Here is a 16,804-nt window from a genome sequence, read left to right as displayed (position 1 = left end):
ATGTATATATAGTGTGTGTGTGTGTATATATATATAGTGTGTGTGTGTATATATGTATATATAGTGTGTGCGTGTGTGTGTGTGTGTGTGTATATATATATATATATATATATATACAGACACACTAATTAGAGATAAATAGGATGTGCTTGTATTTTTATCTGTTTTTCTAAAGAGATAAAATAAACTTATTATAAGGAATTGGTTGATGTGGTTACGGAGCCTGAGAAGCTCCGGGATCTGCCACGGCAAGCTGGAGACCCAGGAAAGCCAGTGGTGTAAGTTTCAGTTCAAGTCCAAGCCTGAAGGCAAAGATTGATGCCCCCGCTTGGAAACAGGGCAGAGAGAGCAAATTTTCTTTCTCCACTGCTTTGCTATATCGGGCCTTCAGTGGATCAGCAGATGAGGCCCTCTCACACTGGGGAGGGCAGTCTACTTTACTCAGCCCACCAGCTCAAATGGTAATCTAATCTAGAAATACCCTCACAAACATACCCCAAGTAACGTTTAACCCAATATCTGGGCACCCTGCAGCCCAGTCACATTGACATAAATTTAACCATCACACCAGGGTTGGTGTTCACATAGAGCACTCAAGTTTGCATAGCAGCTTTACATGCTGTGTTTCATTTGGCCCCCAGAATGAGCCAGTGAGGAGCTTAGTTCCCGTCTCTGTCACAGGTATCACCAGGCTGGCCATTTGAAGTGGGTGATGTTTGCCTTAAACCCAAATCTCTATGCACCAAGTCTTATTCTTCTCGGTGACAGGAGGCCTGCCCCTTTCCAGAGACCCACCTGCCTAGCACATGAGAGGCTTGTGAGTCTGTCTGCTGCCTGCAGTGCCCTGGTGCCCTCCACTTCTTCACGCTGGTCCTTGGTTAGCAGGAAGGTCTGAAAGTAGTTTTCCTGTGGGCTTAGAATAATCTGTGGGTGAGATATCAGTAAGCATCTCAGCAAAGTCTGAATGTGGCCCTGATGCCTAGGATAGGCGAGGGCTCAACATAGAGCTGAGCCTTTGTGAGCCTCGGTCGGTTGGGAGGTGTGGTGTGGTATGGGGGAGGATGGCTGCAGGTGGGCAGCGCCCCCACAGACACATTTGCCCCAGCCTGGCTGTCTGTGTCTCATCAGAGCATGGTGCATGGCTTTCACATTTAATAAGCCCTTTGCTATTTTAATCATCCTTATGAATCAAGGTACTCCTGGGCATTTCTGTTTACTTAAAACTCATTGTGAGATGTTCTGTTAAAGTCTGTCATTGGGGAAATATGAATCTATTAATTCAACAATGGTCACTTCCTCACGCGGAGCTTGGAAAATGGGCCAAATCAGTGGCAGTTCTCAGGTTTGCATCTCCAGCAGTGCCTGCCCTGCCAGCATCACAGATACTTGCCAGCATGTTTGTCTCCTCGTCTGGAAAATGCTATTTTAGGCTTCACGTCCCCCTTGCCTAGACAGTAACCAGCACAATGTAGTTGCTTAGTTACTGTTTCTGGAATGAACTGGACTACAGCTTGTGGAGGGAGGATTGCCTCACAGCTGCCCTTGCCTCAGCTCTACGCTGGGAAGAGTGCCTGGCCAGCCCATCACAGCTAGCACCTCACCTAGTCTGTCATGCATGTCCTGGACGCTGGGAATGCAATTCTTACCCAGACACAGCTCCTGCCTGTAGAGAGTTCACAGTAGAGCTGGGGGTGACAGGCCATAAACAACGAACCAGAGTTCATCTTGAGAAGCAGTGGACAAAAGCAGCTCTGGAAGAGGGCCTCAGGGACACTGAGGAGGGAGTAGGGGGATGCTGGCATCTGGAGCCATCGGCACTGGAGGATCGTTTGGTGACAGAATGGCATAGGACTTCAGAACCGGCTTCCATAGCTCAGTGCTTCCTTTTTCTGATTGGCTTTTTCTGCGATTTTTCCTGCAGGGCCTGTGCCAGCAGTGAGACGGAGAGTGAAGCAGGAGACATCATGGACCAGCAATTTGAAGAGATGAACAACAAACTCAACTCAGTCACTGACCCCACTGGCTTCCTGCGGATGGTTCGCCGAAATAACCTCTTTAACAGGTGCGTGTGGGGCTCTTCCCGCAGGCCCAGCGCAGGGCAGGGTGCTCTGAGCACAGATAATGTGCTTTCAGTGGATGCTCCTTCCGGCTGGTTAGGCTCCTGGCTCGTGTCGTGCATTTGCAGCAGCAAGCGTGATGCCTCCACAGCCCCATGCCCGTCAGGGCCTCTGCTTCACTGCAGCATCTCCCACTCAAGCGAGAGAACAGTGACAGGCTTGACGTGACAATTCTCATTTGGCTGGGATGGGAGTCCCAGGGGACAGTTGGCTGCTTCTTCACGTAGCCTCAGAGCTGACTTTCCCAACATCAGGCAGAAGCCAGAGTAACTTCACATACTTCTTTGCTAACTTCTGCAAGTAACTCACGGGCCAGGTACCTGCACTGACCTCCTGGCCTGACATTCAGGGAGGTCAGGGAGAGTGGGAATGCTAGTGCTGTTGGAGGGAGAAACTGGGTCTAGGAATGCATTCCTCCAGACCCAGGCTCACCCGTCTGTGCCAAGACCTCACTTCCCTGTTACCTGACCAAATAGGACTTAATGGCTTTAAGATGAATCAGGTTTAAAATTTCCAAGCCAGCACACCCCTTTTTTTCCTCAGGAGTGATACCCGAGCTGGGTCCAGATAAACAGGGCAGGCGATTGGGGTTAAGGGACACCTGTCCCACTGTCATTTGGTTGCCAGGCAGCAACCTGGGAGTACATGTTGATAGACCTCTTTGGAAAGACATCACAGACTCCCTAGTTCCCTGCCACAACCTGAGGGCTTGCCGTTAAAGGGCAGCTGGTTGACCCTGGAGCACAGGAGGGAAGTGACTATGCACTGGGTGGGAGGCAGCCTCTGCTTGGCAGCCCTGCTGTGCAGGGCATTGTGTGCCCTGTCTGTTCCTACTCCAGGCCCTAGTTTCCTCTCATTATTGTGCTGTCAGGGTGACAAATGCGTGTTGACTTTCCCAGGGCTGAGTTGAGTGGGAAGGGAGCCAAGGGCAGGGGATGGAGGAGCTGGCAGCCTGGTTGTAAGGAGGCCAGAACTTCCAGCTAGCTCGCCCCAGCCCCTTCTCCCCAGCACCTTCACAGTTGTCTCTCACTGCTTTTGGTTTCATGCAGGACACAACCAGGTGTGAGGAGGCCTGGGACTGGGCCTCGACTCAGGTTCTTGCCCTGCCAACTTCTCAGCCAGTGAGGCAGGCGACACTTACCTCCGCCGTGTGATGCGAGCTGAGGAGATAAACTATAGAGTGTGAGGAGCTCGGAGCGCAGCCTCAGCCTCTGGCCTTGCCACTCACGAGCTGTAGGACGCTGGGGAGGCAGCTTCACCTGTCAGCCTCAGTGTCATCATCTGTGAAATGGCGATGGCTTCTTACCCTGCAGGCTTCCTGTAATGTGGGAATAAAGGAGCCAACGTATAAATCACACACTGACCGACTTAAGGCATGGAAGGCACTGTACAGTTAGTGGGTTTCTGCTGTTTTGAGTAAAGTTGGAAGAGTAGTGCTGAACTTAAATTCTTAAGATAACGTGGCGGGGTGGTGGGGGGGCACGTTGGCTCACGCCTTCAATCCCAGCACTTTGGGAGGCCAAGGTGGGCAGATCAGGAGGTCAGGAGATCGAAACCATCCTGGCCAATACAGTGAAACCCCATCTCTACTAAAATACAAAAAATTAGCTGGGCGTGGTGGCGCACGCCTGTAGTCCCAGCTACTTGGGAGGCTGAGGCAGGAGAATTGCTTGAACCCAGGAGGTGGAGGTGGCAGTGAGCTGAGATTGTGCCACTGCACTTCAGAGTGAGACTCCATCTCAAAAAAAAAAAAAAAAAGATAACGTGGGAGAGAAACTTTGGAAGGAATGAGACGTCTGTGTGCCTGTGCAGCAGCTGTTGGCCACCTTGGGTTGCAGCGTCGTCCATCCTTCTTCCCTTCCCACCTCAAGTCCTTCACATGAGAGAGCTGCCAAAAGACTGTCAGGAATCCATGATGACCTGCTTGCAGGCACTCAGGCAGTCAGAACCAGTCCCCCAGGACCTCAGCACTATGGAAGAAAAGGGTCAAGCCAGGTATACCTGGGGCCCTAGCTTGTCAACCCTGGGCCTGGGGGTGGTGTGCATTTTGAGTGGTGGAGTCCTCATTTTGAAAAGATGATGTTTTTTTGCTTTTGTTTTTGTTTTTGAGATGGAGTCTCACTCTGTCGTCATGCTGGAGTGCAGTGGTGTGATCTCAGCTCACTGCAACTTCCGTTTTCCAGTTTGAAGCAATTCTCCTGCCTCAGCCTCCCGAGTAGCTGGGACTACAGGCACGCACCACCACGCCCAGCTAATTTTATGTATTTTTAGTAGAGATGGGGTTTCACCATCTTGGCCAGGATGGTCTCTATCTCTTGACCTGGTGATCTGCCTGCCTCGGCCTCCCAAAGTGCTGGGATTACAGGCGTGAGCCACCATGCCTGGCCTGAAAAGATGGTTTTTGTTCTTCTGAGCAGCCCTGCAGTAGCTTCAGTGAGCACAGTACTGTAGATGAATTTGTTGATTCATTGTTGATTCATTGTAGATGAATTTGTTGATTCATCACAACACAATCTTTGCCTCCAGCCAGGCTGAGTACTATGCCCAGCCCTGGTGACTGAGTGGGGAGCTGCAAGGCCCACAGCCCCGGAGCCTGCACCCAGCTCCCTTGGCAAGGTCTGACCCAACCCAGTCCCACCTTCCAAAAAGCAAAGCAGTTGAAAGGGTCTCCGCAGACTCTTCCAGTCCTGACCCTTTAGAGGACACCAAGGGCAGATTGGATGAGGGAGATACCCAGCATTCTTCCCACTTCAGCGCAGTGAGCCCTTAAGGCCCAGGAAAATTTGCAACACTGTATGTTCTCTGGTATGTCTCTCAGAAGCCCAGGAAGGGGGGCTCTGGCCTTCATCCCACAAGAGAGTGGAGCTACTGCTGATGGAACCACAGAGGCCAAGGCATCCTTGTTAGAACAGTGCAAACTTGCCTTGAAGACTTTCAGTGCAGCCTCACATGTTATAGCTGAGCACACATAGGCCAGAGAGGAGGGAGACCTGCCCACGAGCAGGTGCCAAAACACGCCTCACAGCTTCCCTGCCAGCCTGTCCCGGCCCCGCTGTGGGCTCCCAGGCCTCCCTCTCTGCCCCATGTATGGCCAGGGATCTGGGCTAAGAGGTGCACTGGCTTGTGACTGAACAGAACGGCTAGAAGTGGCTTTTCTGCAGATTGCTGATAGTGGTTAGCATTTGCAGAGTACTCGTACCCTAGAGCCAACAGAGGTGATGTGGAAGCAGCCATGTGTGTAGGGCCTGTGTGCTGGAGCAGTAAGGGCTCCCCTCTCCAGGGACTCTCTAGCTCAGTGATTTTATGGATTCCTTGGCCCCTTTGTTCCTGGGTGGTTTGCTGGACTGATTTGGCAATGAGGCCACTGTAGCTAATGCAAGTCAAGTGAGACTTGGCTTTAGGTTTTCCTCCCTTGCCACTCCAGGAGTTGGTCTTTGTTCTGCTGTCATTTTTGAGGTCTCCGCAATTGTAATTTTTCTTCTTGCCTATTGGCAGAAAACACATTTGCATTTTGAACTCAGGGTAGGTACAGCTATTGAATGAAAAACAAAGGCTCTTCTCTTGGCTAGCACCCTGACCTTGGTGTGAGCCCCAGGGGCAGAGCAGCAGCCCTACCCTTTGAGAGTGATGCTGAGGACTGCTAGGCCAGCGCAGGCATGTAAGTGTGTGTGTGTGGGGGGGGGTACTATGGGAATGGATGTATGTATTTGTATGTGCAGGGTTGTGTATGTGTGTGTTTGTGTGTAGTATGTATATGTGGTATGTGTGTATGTGACTGGACCTGGGGCAGTCAGCAGATCTCATTTGCTGTAGAAAAGAGAAGGAAGAACAGGACAGGCTTTTGACTGCACCTTGGATCCCGGACTACAGGGAGTGCCTTGGTATTAAGGTACACCCATCCAGAGTCATTTAGAGCCAGTATTTTCCTGACTTCTGTAGCCACTACTGATGCAACAAGCATCCTGGGTCTTTAAATTTCCATGTTGTGTCTTTGTGGAACACGATGTGGAGAGGGACTTTGTTATTGTCCAGAGAGCAGTGACTAGAGCCAAAAGAGGACAAAGCAGTCTCCTTATTCTAAAGAGAGGTGCGCAGCAGGGCCAGAGCCCACCCTCAGGTCTCTGCAACTTCCCTCCAGTGCCCTGCGACACAGTCCGGGTCTCCCACAGGAGACTGGATAAGGAATCAGCAAGAGAGAACCTCAGCTTGGTTGGGGGTCCTTCCAGAGAATCCCCAGCAAAAACCGGGGTCCTGCTAGATGGGAAAAGAGGCATCTTCATCCCATGGGCCCAGCCTCCATGACTACAGGGCAGGGAGAAAAGAAAGAAAGGAAGGTTCCAGGTGGGAGTGAGCCAGCCACAGTGCTCAGCGTGCCCATACTTAACATGGCACGGGTGTGTGTGTGTCCTGCTGGGTGGATCACATGGGCCCAGCACCTTACTGGTTCCCCGCCCAGGAGGTTGTCTGCTAGACAGGGACCTCAGCCACATGTTACGAAGTGTGCAACCCAGTGGCAGGGTGGAGGGGTTCTGAGGGAGCTGCAGCTGGCTGCCGTGTTGAGGGGTGCAGAGGAAGGCCCTGCAGAGCTTTTCCCTGCCCCTTTCCCCCCTGCCCTCAACACCTGAGGGTCAGGCCCTGAAAGTAGAGAGCATTAGTGCTCCCAGAGCCTGCCCTGCCCTCCAAATCCATGCATGAAAGCCTGGCCTACAGTGCAGGTGGGAGAGAATGCAATGACTGTAATACACAGGAGGATTTCCTGAAAGCTTGGGGAAGAAAGCGTCAGCAGGACAGTGGAGTGAAGAGCCATCTCCGCAAGGCCAGCCTGGCCAGTAAGCTGGGACCTGGCACACATGTGTCCTGCTGTATGTGCATCTACATGGATGTGTAATTGTAATTCTTCTTTTTTTTTCCCCCGGAGACAGAGCCTCACTCTGTCACTCAGGCTGGGTTATAAGTGGTGCCATCATAGCTAACTGCAGCCTCAAACTCCTGGGCTCAAGCAATCCTCCTGCCTCAGCCTCCTAAGTAGCAGGGACCCCAGGTGCACGCCACCTCACCCAGCTAATTTTTTGAAATTATTTTTTGTAGAGACAGGGTCCTGCTATGTGGCCCAGGCTGGTTCAAGTGATCCTCATGCCTTGGCCTTCTGAAGTGTTGGGATCACAGATGTGAGCCTCCGTGCCTGGCCAGACTGTGGTTCTTTGTGAACATACATGTGGGCCACCCTGCTTTAGGGCCATACAGAGGCACACCGCAGCAATGCTGCAAAAGCCCAGGGTAGGCCAGTGATCTGCTCATCACTGTCTTCCCAGGACTAGGCTTTGTCTGTGGTGAAGTACACGGTGCAGAGAAGAAATCTCGGGTGCTGGGGCCAGCCAGACCTTGATTTGAAACCTGGCTCTGCTCTTTAAGGTGCCTTCAGCTTTTTACTTTTTTATCTGGAAAATGAAGGTGACCATGCCTACTGACAGAGTTGTTCCTGGGATGCAGTAAGTGTAATGATGACCAGATGTGTCCTGCTGTGTAGCTAGTAGTTTCTTTCTCTCCCTACTGTGAGTCTGAGGTTTCTATGGCACAAAAGGCTCTTTTTTGAGGGGTGAACCTACCACTCAAATGATCTAAAAGATCAAATCTTCACCAAGAAACCTGATTGATGCTTCTTCCTGGTACAACCTCTCTCAGCGCCACCGGAAACACTTTGAATAAATGCAGAGTGGGCACCCAGACTGCTGCCAGCTATAGCTATAGCCCTGGCTTTGAACACCCAGGGTTGCATACCCACCTTTCCGGCTAGGGTCCTGATCCCTGTCCCCTGCTCCTTGTTGGTGCCTCTGAGGCTTCTGGCCCCAGTAAGGAGCTAAGTGTTCTCTCCACCCCTGACCTCCAGGTCACCTGTGCCACATTAAATGTGGGCATGCAGAGCATGCTGTGGCTGGCCTCCGTCCATATTCACCTTCCTGTGACTATTCTGGGCAAGGATCTTCCCTGCCTATTCTAATACCTATCAACAGCCTCCAACGGTCACTGGTGCTCAGCAGGGTGACTTGCCCCAAGCCTGCCCTCTTGTCAGTGGCAGAGATGAGATCTGCCCCTCACTGGATGTGACTTTCTCCCTCACGTTGATCCCATTGCCACCCACATGGGGCAGGCCGACAGTCTTCGCTGTCCTCCCTCTGGCTGGGGCACAGTTTTGATTGTGCCTCTCTCTCTCCAGGAGTCACAGGAGCTCCAGCGGAGTTGGGTGGAAGTGCGGAGCTTGACATCTGAGTACTCCACAGTCTCACCCTGACATGCTTCCCATTTCCTTTTCCACTTTCCCCCACCCTCTGTCCTAACCCAGAGGAATCCCGGACCTGCCCATTCACATCTCGGGGTTTTCACTTGGGCGTGGAGACATGGCTAAAGAGCACTTTCCTTTGAGGTACTGTCTCAAACACAGCATCTTTCACAAATCCACCTTGGATTGCCCCAACTGGAAATCACTTCTCCCTTCTCTAAAACTTCCTGGTGCTTTATCTGTGGGTAGGGAGCCACCACCTTGCACCTTGCATTTGTCACCTGTGTCCATGCCCTCTCCCCTCCCAGGCTGTGTACTCACCCCAGGCTCAGTCACTTCTGATTTATCTCTGTATCCCACAAGGAGCCTAGCAGAGTGCCTTGTGTTAAGTAGGTACAGGCAGTTGCTCAAGGAAGGGAGGAAGGGAGAAAGGCAGGAAGGGAGGGAGGAAGGAAGGCAGGAAGGGAGGGAGGGACAAAAATGATAATGACAGCAGTGAGCCTCTGTTCATTACTTCCCAGCACTCAGCACTGTGCTAAGTGCTTTACGTGTGTTATCTTAGTCAATCCCTACAGCAACCATGAGCGGTGGGTACTATGATGACACCAAGGTTTATTAAAGGCAAATTAGTTGCCCAGGGTCTCACAGCTGGGAAATCACAGAGCCAGCATTAGGAGCTGGGTCTGCCAGACTCCAGAGACAGTGCTGCAGCCCCACAGACCCCCATCCATCTAACTCCCTTGCCAAGCGATCACCCGTCTTTTGCCTAAATTCCTCTCGTGACAGGGAGCTTATTACCTCCCGAGGCAGTGAATTCTGTCTTCAGACAACTCTGACTAATCCAGCTCTGGAGGTTCTCTGTGAATGAGTGATTTAGACCCTACAGGTTTGTTTTCAGGGACAGGCTTGGACCCACAAATTGCATGAAAGTACAAAGCCCTTTGGAAGGGGGTTTTGCTGTGTTGCTGGATGTGCATCAGCTGGGCGGGCTGCCACACACAGGGTTGTCTTTTCTTCTGTCCATCCCAGAGCACTTCAGAAGCCCACCTCAATGACTGCCTGGCTCAGGCCTTTGTTCTGACCTCTGAATGGGGTCAGCAGGAAAAGCCTATGCAAGGCTGGCCTGGGCATCGGGTTCTTTTAAGGTGAGCATCTCCAGGCCTGGCCCCAGAGCCTCATACCCATTACAGCAAAGAACAGATGGCCACAGCACAGTGCCCAGAGTGGGCAGAGGCCAGGCACCACCAACTGCTGCGTGGCTCCTGCAGGAGGGCGGGTGCAGGCCCGCTTGGTGGAGGCATGTGCCACAACCCTTAGTGCAGGCAGGGAACCTACCACAGACCCATCATGCCCGGGAGAGTCCAAGAGCACAGGGAAAGAAGCCACACGTAGCTCCAGACTCATTCCTGGGCTTGAGAGGAGCCAGGCACCGCCAGAAGAGCCAGGGTCCCTGGGTGCACCTGCCCAGCTTTGTGGCTCTTCTCTGGAGGAGCAGCCAGGCACATGGCAATTAAGGAGGGGAATGGGCAGAAGTGCCCGCAGCTTATTACATAAGTACTTAAAATGCAGTGTTCACCAGGTTCATCTCCCAGAGGAGACAACCTTTCGTGTGAGAATGTTCATGCAGGGAAGTCACTGAATGCTTTCAGAATCCTGGTTTTTAATTGAATTGAGACACCTCTGGTTACTTGAATATAATGGATTTGCCAATTCATTTTTCTATTAATGTCTTAAAACTCAGGTTCAAATCTTAGGCCAGCTTCCTCAGAAGATGCAGCTGAGTTGAGAGCCCCAGAGGGGACTTGGGAGCATCCTGGTTAGGGCTCAGTTGAGGGAGGAAGGAGCCAAAGGATTTTCCGGGTAGCTCAATCCCAGCAGAACAAGAACTGCACTCAGTCTGCCAGGTGCAGTCCTCACCGGTGAGGCAGGAAGCTCCAGCCCAGAGGGGCTAAGGGGCTCACCTGAGTGAGTGTGAACAGGTGAGCGAGTGAGGGGCACAGGCGGGATCCCCCCAGGGCAGCCTGACCACGGAGCAGCACAGAGGGCATGGCAGGGGAAAATGCATAATAAAGACATCCTGAGAAGGTGAGGACTGTGTGTCTGATCAGAGGAGAAATGACAGGGCTGAGAAATGGCAGCCACACCTTGAACAAGCCACCACCACTGAGGCCCCTCCCTGACTTCTGCAGACCTCTGACCTGGGGAGAGTCCTGCTCAGATGGTCCCTGGACTGGTGCTCTGTGCAGTGTCTTTCTTTCTGGGATAGAGGGCACAAACCAGATGAGGGTTCAGGGCTGATGCCACAGCACTAGGCCTTGGGCTCCCCGGAAAGCAGAGGCCCCTCAGGCCACAGGCTTTCTGCTGCCTGCCTGTGTGGGGCAGCAGGGCCCTGCTCTGATGTTGCTGCCTTAGAGGGAGGGCAAGGACCAAATCTCCGCGTTCACTGAGGTCCCCCTGCAGCTTTCCCAGGCCACCAAGAGGGTACCTAGCCCGTGTTGATGGGTGAATGGACACCACCTTTGGTGCTGTGAGGAACAGAGCCTTCCCTTGGGTCACCTCTTCATGCGTTCCTCAGGTGGCACCCTTCCTAGCTGCCCCTCCCCGCCAGGCAGTCTAACAGTGCTGCCCCCACAGTAGTGTCTGCCTCTGGGTCGATGTGTGCGGAGCAGACAGCCCCAGCCAGCCAGTGAGGTTCTTCAAGATTGCACCAAGCTCTAGCATGCTTGTTCCTTCCTCCTGGCCATCTGGTCAGCCCTACTGCAGAGACAGGAGGGCCGGAATATCAGGGCTAGGTGGGCCCCACCATCCTGAGGAAGAGTCAAGCCCCTGTTTCTTCATCTGCTGACCCCATGTAGATGCTTTCCTCCCGAGGAGACAGTGTGGTTCTGCATGTGGGAGACCTGATTCCTCAAGCCCAGACTGCTGCAGAAATGCTGCCTTGGAAGCCAGGCGACAGAGCAGAGCAGGTTGAGGTGGCAGCCTGCCCCACAGAAGGCAGGGCGGGCAGACTCCACAGGGAGGTCTGCCGGGTCCCAGCTGCCTGAAAGAACTTGTTTGGCCCAAGCAGAGAAAGCTGTGTGTGTGTGTGTGTGTGTGTGTGTGTGTGTGTGTGTTTGTGTGCTGGAAGGGAGTGTGTGTTGGAGGGGAGTGTGTGTTGGGGGAGGGGAGTGTGCGTTGGGGGAGGGGAGTGCATGTTGGGGGGCGAGTGTGTGTGTTGGGGGAGGGGAGTGTGTGTGTGTGTGTGTGTTGGGGGAGGGGGATTTGCCCAGGCTGCTCTCTGCACTATGAATTAACTTCCCTCTTTAAGCCGAGTGTGGGTGGGAAGCCGGGGAGCAGCTGCACACCTGGGCAGGCTCACACTCACTCGAAGGCACCGTCACAGCACTGACTGCCGAAAGGAGTGCGAGCAGTGCACTGGCTTCCTCCTGCCTCAGGAATAGATCCCTTCATCCTCCCTGAAAGAGAGATTCATGAGCAGCAAGGGCAGCCCAGCCCAGCTGGCATGTGTCACCATTCCAGAGACAAGACCACACACCTGATGTCTCTGCCCCTCGGCTGCTCCTCACAGACCCTCTGTGGCCTCACCTCTCTCTATATGCATGCTGGGCCCTCTCTTTTTTCCTGCCACCACACAGACTGTGTGCCGTGGAGACAATGAAAATGTTCCCGAAGTAGTTAATAAATATCATCTAAAGAATGAACTAATAAAGACAGTGTGGGGTGAGAAGATTCTCTGCTGAGAGCTCGGCTGTCAATTAGCCCAACTGGGTCCCGGCAGCCAAGGGCCGGGCGGTGAGAAAAGTGAGCCATTGCCACCTGCTGGAGCCCTGGGGTGGTGCAGCTGTGAAACCCAGAGCTGCAGCCCCCAGGAGGGGCCGCCCACTGTCATACCACCTTTAGGGACTCAGCGGCTGGGAGGGCACAGCAAAAGCCCCTACCCTGCCAGGTGGGAGTCCTGACCCCCGCCAGCCTGGTGGCTTTGTGCAGGTCTCTTTCTCTCTCTGGTCCTTGGTTCCTTATCTGAAAAGGAGGAGTAACCTCACAGGCTCTGAGCGGGTGAGGCTGCCATGGCAGGCCTGGCTGTGCCGGCAGAGGGGTACATGTGTGCCCTCCCTCTCTGAGCTGCCTTCATTTCTACATGGGCAGCACAGACCCTGCTGCAGCTCACACTCCTGCCACATGGGAAGCATGTTTCCACCCCTTTCCGTGCTCCCATTCTAGCAAGCAAAAGGCACTGTCCTCTGGAGTCCAGAGAGCTGAGGCCTACCTCAGCTAGGGTGAAAGGCCTATAGAGATCGGAGTGATACTGTATGTGCCCTAGGGGGCTGCCTTGAGGAGCCCCCGCACCCTCGGTGGCCGTTGTATGAAGCCGTGAAGCACTGGGTTGTGACATGCAGGAAGGACGGCGGCAGAGAGCAGGTCGTCCCTCACGCTCCAGTGCACGCCATCAGCCGCTGTGAGCCTTCTGCCACCTGGGGCTCATAGCCCAGGGCACCCGCTGCCAGCCACCGTGACTCTGAGGCCCAAAACTGCACTTCACCACAAGGACACGTATCAGCAGTGCCAACTCTCCAGGGCAGATTGCAATGCCCGAAAGCTGTGCCTGCATCCTAACTGTCCCATGCCTGGTTCCCACACAGGGGAGACACAGGAGGGGCTGAGGCTCAGGGTGGAGGGCTTGCCTAGTTAGAGGAGATTTTTCATTTTCTAAAACTAGAAGTTCCAGTTGGATTGATCATCAATTAAAAAAAAAAAAAAGCACAACTTAGAAGAGGCCTACAAGAACTTTAGCCCAACCCTTTATTTTACCGGAAAGGAAGTACAAAGTGGCATGCCTTGCCAGAGTCACAGCTCTTTGGTGACCTGTTTAGGCAAACTGGTGGTCCACTCCCATCTATGAACAGCAAGGCTCGGGGCTAAGGAGCTGGCTGCTTTGCAGTTTTGCGCTGTTGGGAATATATCTTTATGCAGATCTCCAGGCAGAGGTACCCCAGTAAGATAGCTGCAGTGGGTTACTTGAACTGTTGTAGTGAGAACAGCAGCTGCATGTGAAAGGAGCTCACCCTTACCAGCTCCCAGCAGTCTGCACAAGGCAGCAGCAGCACTAATGATGGCAGAGGCAGGGAAACCTCAGGTCCGCCCATGCAACCAGAGAGGGGCTGTGTCCTGCCACATCCTGTCCTCGGAGTCCCAACCCGACACCCTCCCCGCATGCACACCTCCGGCAGAGGGCTCCCAGGGTTCAAGGGACCATCAGTCGCTCTTGGCCTGGTTTCCTGCCTGCTCCCTACCCCGACACTCCCATTCTCTGCCCCTGAGCCTATCAGTCCCAGGGCAGTTCCCCAGTGGGGACCAGCTGCATGAGGCTGCTGTCAAGGTGGACCAGGGCCATTAGCCTGGAGAAACCAGAGGTCACTGCTGCCTGAAGAGCTACTAAAGAATAGGCATGGGCAGAAAGGCAGCACTGGGCCCAGCAGATGCTGGCCTGCAAAGGCTGCTGCCACGGGGCCCGACGGCTAGCCACAGATGCCTCCTGCTCAGGGAGAAAGTCTTCATGGACTTACCTCGACCTCAAACCATGGTTTCAGGCTGGTTGGTTTTTTTGTTTGTTTGTTTTATAATTACCAGCTGACTATTTCTAGGCTTTTGTTTTTATTTTGAAAAGGATATCTCTAGGGACGGGTGCCCCCCACTGAGTAGCAGCACAGATCAGAGGGGTATTCTCAAAGGACCGCCTGCCTGAGTGCGAGGGGCCCTGTGGCCAGGTCCTGCTGGGCCCACCCAGCCTGGGCTGGCCAGGGTCAGTGTCCAGGAACTGCTGCTCCAGAGATAATTTGTCTGCGAGCTGCCAGGTTGCAGGAAGGGCCAAGGTGGGAGGCTGAGAGCTAGCACTTGATGTGGCATCCAGGGGGCAGAGGTCAGCAAGTGTTGTTGGGGCACAGGTGGGCTTGGTAGCCTGGAGAGAGCAGGATCAGGTTCAGTTCCAGGCAGGGGGTGCTCAGCGGAGGCTCAGAGGCAGAGCCTTTGCTGTAGCTCAGGTGCCCTGCCCACCCCATTAGGATCTGGTTCCTCTATTTTTTTTTCAGCTCTTGGCATCAAGATGATCTTGTTGCATAGGATCTGGTTCTTGGAGAATCTGTACTGCCTGGGAACATACCCAGATGCCCAGAGAGGGTCTTCCAGGAAATATCCCCAGGTCAGACAGGTGCCTTAAATGGCTGTGTGTTGCCCAGCCCTGGTCAAAGCATCTGACTGGCTTCCCAACTGAAGTTAGCCAGGGTGAGGGTGGCATATGGTCTGATCATGGCTACTCTGCAAAACCCAGCCCTGGGGGCAGGGGAATGTTCTCTGGGAGGAGTATAGACACAGCTGGCCTTCTTATGCTCATCCCCTAGGAAAGAATTAGTAGCCTAGGGAGAGGAACTTCCTGATCAGGCAATCCTGGTTGTTTAAAGAGGTAAGAGGTACTGCTTCTCCCTATAGATAACTCCAGAGCCTCTGCCCAGGCCCATCTGGCCCACTTTCTTCTTCAGCCTGTGTCCTCAGCCCTCTGTCCGCATGACTCCTCACACTCGCTGCCCTAATCACCCCAGTCTCTGTTTCCCTATGTGGTTCCTCTGTTCAGAATGACCTCCACTTTGTCCAGGCAGGCAACCTCCAAATCGACCCTCATAGCCCAGATCAAATGGTGCTGATCATTTGATCAAATGGTGCTGTCCCAAAGAGGCTTCCCTCAGCTCAGCTTGACCAGCAGTGAGAGTCAGGGACTTGTCCCTGGCACTGCCCCACCACTGTTGGAACCCAGGGCAAAGACTCGTGGCCTGGGTGGCACCCAGTATCTGGCACATCATGGGCAGTGACATAAGTGGGATGGGTTGGCGCCACCGGGCCCCTTAAATGCCTCTGGCGCTCATGGCATTTTCCTTAAGAAGACGCCACCACCGTCAGCACTTAGGCCCTGGAATCTGCAGCCTGGCCTCTGCCTTCCCGCCCCAGGCCTGTCTCTAGCTCACATGCCCAAGCCTTAGGTGGCTCTGCTTGCGCGGTAGCCATCCTCTCCAGGCCCACACTCCCTGCCCCTTGGGGATGCTGCCCCTGATTGCAGGGCATGAAGTAGTGCCCAGGGGTAAATGACTTGCCCAAGGCTGGGATTCGAGCTCAGCAGGTCTGTCCACCACTTCCCTCCAGACATTTTCCTCTTTGGAATTGCTGGCTGGCATCAGACTCCAGCTCTTCCCTGGCACTCCTTGTGCAGTTCAGCATTGGCAGTAGGGGTGCCCTGCCCAGACCTCCAGGGACTGCCCAACCTGACACCTTGTGCTCCTCAGGGAGGGTCAGCTGGGCCGGGTGTTTGGTTCTGATATGTTGGAGTAAGTAGCCATGCTTTGGAGCAGCTAATCTCCTGGATCTCCCTGGACAGCTGGGGCTGTCCTGAGAACTCCCTAGAGCTGGCGTCTCTTCTCTAGTAGGAGCCTTTTCAGTTCAAAGCCGAAGGGCCTTGAAGGTTTGTGGAGTGTCCCCATCAGTCATCTTGAGGACCTCAGGTCACAGCATTGTCTGGGGTCATGGCATTCCTTCTAGTCACCCTCCGCTGGACTGATCAGACTCAGGCGCCTCAAGCTAGGGGTACATGCGCCCACAGTCCAGGCCATCATCTAGATTGTGAAACATGAGGTACACAGGAAGTGGGCACCTAGTGCTCCTGCTGCCACCCATCTGCTGTCTGGATGGCAGCCTGGGCTCTTCCGGGCTGTGCTCCCTGTCTGCTGAGAATGCATGTGTGTGGTAACAGACAGTGCCGTGACAGACACCGTGTGTCACGCCAAAGCGCCTCCTTGGGAGAGCAATTTGGAAATCTCTCCTTGAGGGGAGAATTGCTCTTTGCAGTGTATTCTGTGGAATTAAGTGAGCCTCCGAGTGTCACTCCAGGGTTATCTGTGCTTCACTGGCTCTGATGGCAAAGACATGCTTCGGCCCTCGTCACTTGTAATTACACATTTCCAGAGTGAGCGAGGCCAGGGAGCAGACGAGGGTGGGCTTTCCAGCCCTCCAAGTCCTGCTGCTCTGTTCACCTCTCGCAGGCACCAGGCTGGAGGCTGAGGGTGCTGAGAGCTTGGCTTGACACAGCCCTAGAATTTAGGTCAAGTGGTGCATTGCCAGGAAGAGTGGGAGAGAGCTGGGGGTGGAAGCCTCACCTGGAAAACACATCACTGAATCTTTCAAATAATTTATTTTGATGTCATCGTTCCTGGCCTGGACCAGCAGAGAGGAACAGCCTTCTGTATTTTTCTTAGGCAACCATCTAGTTGCCATCAACTAGACAGCAGTTGTATCTGGTTTAAGGCAGGGTCTTTCCCCATAAGGATCCTAGAATATGTGGCAGAAACTCCAACACCATGCACAGTGTCTA

The 16,804-nt window shown here is 53.7% G+C and overlaps 1 protein-coding gene across 3 annotated transcripts in view; it reads left to right on the top strand.

Moving 5' to 3' along the window:
- Window positions 1-16,804, top strand: part of TTC28 (tetratricopeptide repeat domain 28) — a 669,357-nt gene that overhangs the window by 618,922 nt on the left and 33,631 nt on the right. For all 3 annotated transcript variants that reach the window (XM_032256524.1, XM_032256522.1, XM_032256525.1), the window contains one exon: window positions 1,922-2,062. In XM_032256524.1, the coding sequence (XP_032112415.1) occupies window positions 1,922-2,062 (141 nt within the window). The remainder of the gene's footprint in view (window positions 1-1,921; window positions 2,063-16,804) is intronic.

Source organism: Sapajus apella, unplaced genomic scaffold, assembly GCF_009761245.1.
Source record: "Sapajus apella isolate SASKATOON/1434 unplaced genomic scaffold, GSC_monkey_1.0 scaffold95, whole genome shotgun sequence".
Classification (NCBI taxonomy): Eukaryota; Metazoa; Chordata; class Mammalia; order Primates; family Cebidae; genus Sapajus; species Sapajus apella.
Note: the sequence above shows the minus strand (reverse complement) of the source record. Positions and strands in the feature narration are given on the sequence as shown.